The sequence below is a fragment of the Brachionichthys hirsutus genome, unplaced genomic scaffold, assembly GCF_040956055.1.
Source record: "Brachionichthys hirsutus isolate HB-005 unplaced genomic scaffold, CSIRO-AGI_Bhir_v1 contig_224, whole genome shotgun sequence".
Taxonomy (NCBI): Eukaryota; Metazoa; Chordata; class Actinopteri; order Lophiiformes; family Brachionichthyidae; genus Brachionichthys; species Brachionichthys hirsutus.
In genome coordinates, this window is record NW_027180534.1 from 1 (window position 1) to 8,481 (window position 8,481).

At 42.5% G+C, this 8,481-nt stretch overlaps 1 protein-coding gene across 1 annotated transcript; it reads left to right on the forward strand.

The window, feature by feature from the left end:
- Nucleotides 1–97: 97 nt before the first annotated feature.
- Nucleotides 98–7,427, forward strand: LOC137915858 (complement C3-like; the record flags this gene model as incomplete). The annotated part of the gene is made up of 18 exons (XM_068758977.1): nucleotides 98–301; nucleotides 391–466; nucleotides 587–749; nucleotides 850–963; nucleotides 1,092–1,245; nucleotides 1,589–1,752; nucleotides 2,160–2,315; nucleotides 2,764–2,823; nucleotides 3,029–3,119; nucleotides 3,281–3,332; nucleotides 3,932–4,019; nucleotides 5,004–5,093; nucleotides 5,402–5,507; nucleotides 5,860–5,949; nucleotides 6,039–6,122; nucleotides 6,320–6,400; nucleotides 6,943–7,078; nucleotides 7,283–7,427. Coding segments are annotated over 18 exons (2,054 nt in total), but the record flags the coding sequence as incomplete, so codon positions are not given.
- Between the last annotated feature and the right edge of the window lie 1,054 nt (nucleotides 7,428–8,481).

Genomic DNA, 8,481 nt, shown 5'->3' on the forward strand with positions numbered 1-8,481 from the left:
CAATATCCGAGGTAGGTCAGTCACCCAAAGAGCAACGGCAAGGATTAATCGTGAGCCAAGGAGAACGGATTGATCCCCCCCCCCCCCCTCCTTCCAGGCAATATATTGGCAGACAGTATTGATAACTCCATCAGTGGGGACTCTCTGGGGGCTCTCATCCGAATGCCTGGGGGTTGTGTGGAGCAGAACTTGGCCACCATCACGTTCCCCCTTATCGCCACCCTCTACTTGGAGAGGACTGACAACTGGGAGAGCGTGGGGGTGCAGCGCAAGGAGGAGGCGCTTCGATACATCAGGAGAGGTGAGAGTAAACGGGCGACTGATTGTCATTTTATTATTTTAATAGGTGGATGGACCCATCATGTATAAATTCTCTCACCTTGAATACAGGATATGAGAACCAGCTGGTTTACAGAAAGAGTGATGGATCTTACCCCCCTTACAGGAGGGAGGGTACGAGTACCTGGTACTGTCCAATTTAACATTTTATATTAAGTGGTATGGATGATATTCTGTAATTCTGTGAACGGATTCTGTCATTTGGACTGTGTGCGTTGAAAACGAATCACAGTCCTCTTTGAATTAGGATCACGGCGTATGTGGTGAAAGTTTTCTCCATGGCTCACTCCATCATCGGCGTCAACAAGCAGCAAGTGTGTGAGCCTCTGCTCTACCTGATAAAGAACAAACACCGGCTTTCTCCGGGATTTTATGTAGAGGACAACCCAGTTTACAGCACCACGATGATTGTGAGACACACACAAATGTACCTATCTACACACTATATTTAATATATACTAGGTTTAAACATTTAAATACAATCTTCTTTTTCTTTATGTGATTCTTCAGGGTGGTATCCGTGGCGACGACACCCAGATAACTCTCACAGCGTTTGTCCTCGTTGCTCTCCTTGAGGCCAAGCAGGCAGGGTTCAGTTGCAGTGATCCAAAAGTGAATGTAGAGGTACCTTCCTACCTTCCTTCCTTCCTACCTTCCTTCCTTCCTTCCTTTCTTGACCTCACTGTTTTGATCGGTGGTGTTATTAGTACTGGTATTATCACTCTTTTATGGACCAAATGTCTGTGTTTTAGATATCTATCACAAGGACAGCTGAGTATCTGAAGGCAGCTGTGTTGAAGCCTAACAGGAGACCGTACACTGTGGCCATCGCTGCGTACGCTCTGGCTCTGATGGGAAACCCAAGATATAATCCGGCAGCACAGTTACTCAGAGCTGCAGCTCCAGGTATCCTGCTTATTATTTACTGGGTACACGTCAAAGAATCCTAAATACAAATAGAACACCTTAATACGCACATTCCAAATTGCTAGACTATTGCATCAAAGTAAGGTCTTTCCTACTCTTCAATGCTGATGCAGATAAAATGCAGAGAGCTTGATCATTAGTTCAGGGTTGAAACACCCACAATCAACATTCTGGTACTTTTAAAAGTACTTACCCCACCATGCTGTTTGGTGAGTAAAATAAAGTAAAGGAAATTAATTTCTTCAAAGGTTCCAAAAAACATCTCTTGGCAAAGTTTCTGTTGGGATAGCTCCCCCCCCCCCCCATCTTGTCTGTCTTTCAGATCAAAGCCACTGGCCTGACTTGCACAACACTTTATTCACACTGGAGGCGACTGGCTATGCCCTGCTGGCTCTGGTCAAACTGGGACGCATGAAGGAAGCAGTGGCGCCCTTTAACTGGCTGAACAACCACCGGCGGATAGGAGGGGCCTTCGGCTCCACTCAGGTACTGCAACAGCAGAGCAGCTCTGGTAGATCAGCTCCAATTAGCAACTCCGACAAACTCCTAGTTGTGTTTTCAGACCCGTTCATTCATTTACTGCCGGCTTCCTGCAGTATCATTGATCAGCAGAGATTTCGGCTATTTAACTCGAACCAAAAAAGAAATCAATTAAAAATGAGACCATACCCATTTTTTTATGGAGATATGTTTGCCGAATCTACTTTATACTTTATGCATACTCCGACACTACCAAGCAAGTTATTCCAGGCATGCTATTAAGTGCATGGAAATACATCGAGGTTGTTCTTATACAGCAGAGTAACTATTACAAATGACTAACTAGTGGTAGATGACTCTTGTTAAATCAATTATGAGCCATCTCCACATCTTGCTTGCTTGTCTTCCTCCAGTCCACCATGGTGGTCCTCCAGGCCCTGTCAGAGTACATGATTAAAAATACTCCTCCTGGTGACTTTAATCTGGATGTGGACCTCCAAATATCAGGACGCAGGGAAATCCGTTACAATTTCGACCCGAAGACTGCCTATCTTGCTCGTTCTTCAAGGGTAAGCTGCAAGAACGGAATGTGAACTCCGGGATGGTTTACACAGAGATAACAGCTCATGAATTCAACTGCATGGCATGCGGCTGGGATTTCATAGCTGCATTCTATAATGTTCACATCTGGGTTCTAAAACTAATCTGTTTTCTCCAAACATGTATCAATTCAACATCAGAGAAGAGGAGAGAATGGTAGTTCAGTTTTCACAGTTAACTATGGTTACAGGTACAGACACGGGTTCTGGATCAGCTTTTCACTTGTATTAACATTGTGGCATACATTTAGGAAATAATAGGTAGCTCATAATATTCCACAGTAATCCACAACGGTATCAAGATCAGCGGAGTTTTGATATTGCTGATGCATCTTTGATGAATACATCTTAGTTTTTTGTGTTTGCTAGTCTTAGTTGCGTTTTACCAAAAATGTCCTCTGCTGCTTTTTCTCCATAGTTGCCTACTAATCTTAACTTTGAAGTGGTGGCTCGAGGGACTGGAGAAGGGATATTAGAGGTTTGATTACATTTGAAGCTTTTCTACTTTTCATCATGTATATTGTATACTTGTACACGCCAAAACTGAACAACACACAAGAATACAGCAGGATCTAGATGGTTTATGTTTTCTATGTTTTTTTAACATATTATTTGACCCCCCCCCCCTCTGTATCTTTGTTTTACATGTGGGGTGCTTCTTTTTACTTCAACCCTGACTGAAGGTTGTGACCTATTATAACCAGCTGCATGAATTTGATGAGAAAATTCCCTGCAACGATTTTGAGCTCAACGTCACAATAGAAGACTCCAGTGGTAAATCAGTTTCTCACACTTCCTCATATGTACTAAATATTGTTTTTCTGTCCTCTGTTTGTCAAATAAAATCACTTTTATTAAATTCAATAAACTTATAATTCTCAGTATTGTATTATTAAAGTTGGAAAAGTCTAAAACTTTATTTTGTGACATAACAGAAAAGCCGCCGGCAGATGTAGAAAAGTCCTTCCAGATCACAATTAAAGTGAGGTGAGTTATATATTATTGTCATCGAGTACTGTTTGAACAAAAACCAAACAATCAATCCCTTCAGGATCAACATCACATGGTGAATATTCCCATATTTTTCACATTGCAAAAAATAAAGCCATGTGCAAGTACGGTGGCGCAGTGGGTTGCGCTGTTGCCTCACAGCGAGTTCACAGATTCAAATCCAACTTGGGGCCTTTCTTTGCCGAGTTTGTATGTTCTCCGCGTGTCTGCGTAGGTTCTTTCCGGGTTCTCCCACCTCCAAAAACATGCATCTTAGGTGAATTGGACACGCTAAATTGACTGTCGATGTGAGTGTGAGTGTTATGAATTGTTCAGGAAAAGGAATGTATCAATAAAAAGGAATGAATCAATAAAATAAAACATTGTAATGTCAACCTGTTCCTCAGCATCATGTAAATTCAAATGATTTGAATGTTGTAATCAATTTCCACATAGGGGAAATATTCTTTGGAATAATATTGCTTCTTTAATTTCAGGTTAAATTTTGGTTTCGATTTACAGTATTTTATCTTCAACACATTTGCTCAAAATGTTATGAATGCAATAAGACATTGTCTCATCCTTTAATCTCACAGGGCACTAGGACCCAGCGATGTCCGGATGGTGGTTCTGGATATAAGTCTCCCCACAGGCTTCACCCCTGAAAACTCCGACTTGGAGATGGTAATCAGCCTCCGCAACTTGTGCTGATCACATTGTTTACTATAAAATGTAGCTTTCTTGTGTTATGCATATGGATTTATTTCAAAGATAGAAAGCATTATTAGAATGTGTGAGGGTTTTATTTTTGCTGAAAATGTATTCATTCTAATTTAAAAACCTGAAGTTATACAACTGACACAAGACTAAACACACAAGATGCAATAATAATCATCATCAAAATCTTCCATCCATCCGTCTTAGCCGGTGCTGGGTTGCAGAGGCAACAGTCTGAGCAGGGATAGACTTCCCTCACCCCAGACACCCCCTCCAGCTCTTCCGGGGGGGATCCCAAGGCGTTCCCAGGCCAGTCGAGCGGCATAGTCTCTCCAGCCTGTCCTAGGTCATCCCTGCATGAGGCCTGCTCCCGGTGGGACATGCCCGGAACACCTTCCCAGGGAGGTGTCCTGTGCCATAGATAGGTGTCCCAGCCACCTCAGCTGACTCCTCGCGATGTGGAGGAGCAGCGGCTCTACTCCGAGCTCCTCCCTGGTGACTGAGCTCCTCACCCTGTCTCTAAGGGAGCACCCAGCCACCCTGCGGAGGAAACTACTTTTCCCATCCAAGAACCATGGCCTCGGATTTGGAGGTCCTCATCCTCATCCCCAATCACTTCCCACTCGGCTGCAAACCGCCCCAAGAAACCCTGAATATTCAGGCTGAAAGAAGCCAACAGGACAACATCGCCCACAAAATCCTGCGGTCCTAAAACCAGCCCCCCTCTGGGTTTGTGAATTTGGTTGATACGAAAGCGTATCTTTTATTACTTCAGAACATGGATCACTTTTTTTAAGTGAAGGGATTTTTCTGTTTTTCAGACCAACTTAGAGGCGACCTTTGAATGCGACTGCTTGAAATTCCCGCCTCATTACGGAAATTCCAAATGAAGCCACTCAGACAGACGCTTCTGAAAAGCAACGCATGATGTGATTCTGTGTGTTTGTCCAGTTAACCAACTCGGTGGACCGTTACATCAATAACTTCCAGATTGTGGACAACCTGAGTGACCGGGGTTCTCTGATCCTCCACCTCTTCAAGGTAGACATGACAGGCCGCAGCGTGCTCTTAGCAACAGCAGTTTCATTGGCTAAAAGATGAGAGGGGGTGTTTCTCATGCACCAGACGCCGTACCCTGACGATTACTGTTCAGTTTCACATTTGGAAATATAAATAATCCTACGCAGGTTCTGCGTCCTCACATACAATACAAAAAATAGAAGTTGAGCGTGACATAAATACTTCAAAATAGTCGTAGTTTCCAGCTTCTTGGAGCAGAACGCCATGCTCAAGGAGCCTGCTATTTTTTGCATTTTTTGAACACTTCGTGATTCACGCATTCTTCTCAGGTGTCCCACAAAGAGCCAGAGATCCTGATCTTCAGGCTTCAGCAAACATTTAAAGTCGGCCTCTTCCAGCCGTCCTCAGTGACGGTCTATGAATATTACAATCCAGGTAGGAGAACACATCCGGAATGTTCTGCTTCACATCAGAGCTCAGGAAAAATTATTACATTTTAACATTGAACCTGCCCCCCCCCCCCATTTACAGATTCAACAATCTGTTAAAAATACACATCAACTCTGATTCACTTTTACTTTTCATGGGAACTATTCTTCTTCTGATGATCCAGATCACCCTGTGGACGGTGTAAATCTAATTATGAGAGGAATGAGCTGCTCGGCGGAGGTCTCTGCACTCTCAGTGCTTTTCCAGTGTTTTTTTTTTTTATGTAATTATTTTTAATAGATTGTGATCCTGAAAATTAGTATCACTCTCAAAACATAATGGTGCCACTCTGTGTCAGATCACCGCTGCAGTCGTACCTACACGCCCAAAGAGGACAGAGAGGAGCTCACACAGATCTGCAGAGAAAACGTCTGCCGCTGCGCACAAGGTAAAGTGTTCATGTGCAGCAACTCAACTCGTGGGGGGGGGGGGTCGGATGATGGTGCCAGATATTTAGGATTTGCTCATAACCCCCAGGTGACTGCTGCGAAAGCAGAAGTGACAGTGAAGTCTTCCCAAACAAAGAAAGGGAGACGTTTGCCTGCAAGAGTTTACACCATGGTATGAGCCCAAGCTGCCATTTTGTTTGGTTGATTTCTCCATGACTCGGACAAGGGGAACAGGCAAATAAGCAATGATTTGTTTGCAGTATTTCTTTCATACATGTGATCATCGTTAAACGGTCACGTTATCTTCACCACATGAATGCAAACATGGCAAAAGTGGATCCAATTTTTTTTTTTTCTTCGTGTTTCAAGTGTTCCAGGTGAAGGTGCTGGGCGTGAGCCAGAGTTACTACGACAAATACGAGATGGAAATCACGCGAGTCGTCAAGCTGGGTAAGGCGGTGCGGTGGGAGCGTGTGGTCCGACGTGTTCTGCTCTCATTTTAATCCTGTTACTACAAGTTTTCATCAGTCATTGAGAAGACTGTTTCCCACAGCGCCAAATTAGCTGTTTAGAAACATCTGCATCTGCTACTTGTACACTGAAGCCAGACTTGTGCTTAGCTTCTACTGGGGTACGTTGTCATGGTAACGTCCTGTACACCTGAATCGAGTGTGAGATCAAACTGTATGAAAGCACTGCCGAACTGGCAAATCAACAAATGGCATAAATCATTCATGTTTTAACATTTAGATTTTGGTTGGCATGCCAGGGTTCCGTTACGTCGATAGTTTGCAGCTGTAGCTATTATAGTTTTTAACCTGGTTCACCTTCTTCTTATTTGAGTTTTATTAGAATTGAATTTTGGTTTGTTAAACATGCCACTGTGTTGCCAGAAAACTACAAACATGGCTAGCAGCGGGATGCTATTCTGGTTCTTCTGGTATCCAGTGCAGCTATATGCATTACTGTATTGCATACCCCGTGCCATCCAGGTGTGGAGGATGGAGTGGGAGTGGGCCAGTCGAGGCTTTTCATGTCTCACGGAGGCTGCAGAGATGGGCTCAAACTAAAGCAGGGTTCCCAGTATCTCATCATTGGCCCCAAAGAAGACCTGTGGAACACCAACAAGTAAGGATGGCAAAAAAAAGAAGGAAAAAACCCAGAGATTCCTGCGTTGTTGTTTAAAAAAAATATTTTAAAGGTTCACATTCTTTTTTCTTGCCTCTGCACACCAGAATCGGATCATTCATCAGCATTTAAAAGCAAACTGCGCAACATTTGATGCGTTTAAAGACAAACGTCGTCTCTCCCTTTTTTTGCTCCTTCCGCCAGATTCATCTACATGTTGGGGAAAGACACCTGGGTGGAACGCTGGCCTTCCTCTGACGAGTGCTCCAGCAATCCAACCCTTCAAGCAAAATGCAAAAGCCTTACTGGTGCTGCACATGAACTGTTTGTCGATGGCTGTGGGTTATAGAGGTGTTGAACTTATTGCACGTCATTCCCCGTTATCATTTTGTTGTAAAGATGGCAAACAATGGATTATTCCTTTTAATCAGCCTGTGCAATAAAGTTGAAAACAAATATATATGTATATATAATTTATTTTTGGCTCTTGAAAGATGAATTGAAACCAAAGCGGTGCATCTGTGGTGGTTCCACTGCCCTCATTCAGAATACTTAGATTCAGAATACTTTATTAATCCCAAAGGGACATTTCATGTTAGAAATGCAAGCAGCAAAACGTTCTGGAAAAATACAGGAAGGAAACGGTCTCTATTAATTCTTTATCAATTAAACTTGTTCAATATTTAAAACAAATATCTCATATATTTCAATAAATATTCGTAACACAAGACATCTTCAAAGTTGTTGTCAAAGACATCATCTTGGACCACTAACTCTAAATGCTTAGTGTAATCTTAGTGTATTTTCAAACAGTGGGATGAACATTTATTTTGGTTCTGAATGTGTGTGAATGTGATTTACTGATTTCACTGACCTCATACTATGTCGCCAAATGATGAGTCAAGTGTGACCATAACCTAATTTGTTGAAAATCATGATAAAACCTGCTCAAATATATAAACCAATATAAAAATCTTTAGGTGGAAAAAAAAATGGCAAAGTTCTTGAGACTGTTCTGCGGCATCAGTTCAATACGTATGTCAGTTAATGAAGCAGTTCTGTTTCTAGAAGAATAAAAAAATCAAAAAAGAATTAGATGTATGATTTTGGAACAGAATACACTGTTGAGAACGAGAGCCTGTAGCGCCCTCTACTGACTATTTTGATAGTTTGAGTGCAATTTGTTTCTCATCTGTCATGGGGATAAAAATGTGGCGTAAACAACAACGGCTCGTCTTCAAGAAAATGAATGAACAAGTTCTCAGTTCTGGAGGGCAGAGGTGGTGTTAGGAAAAACAAAAACAAAAAAAACATCTTGTGTTACCATTTGTAGCCGTTTCCTTCTATCATTTCATCGCAAATCTGTCACAAATCCTCTCACCGTTTTGTGTGTTGTCTTCTGT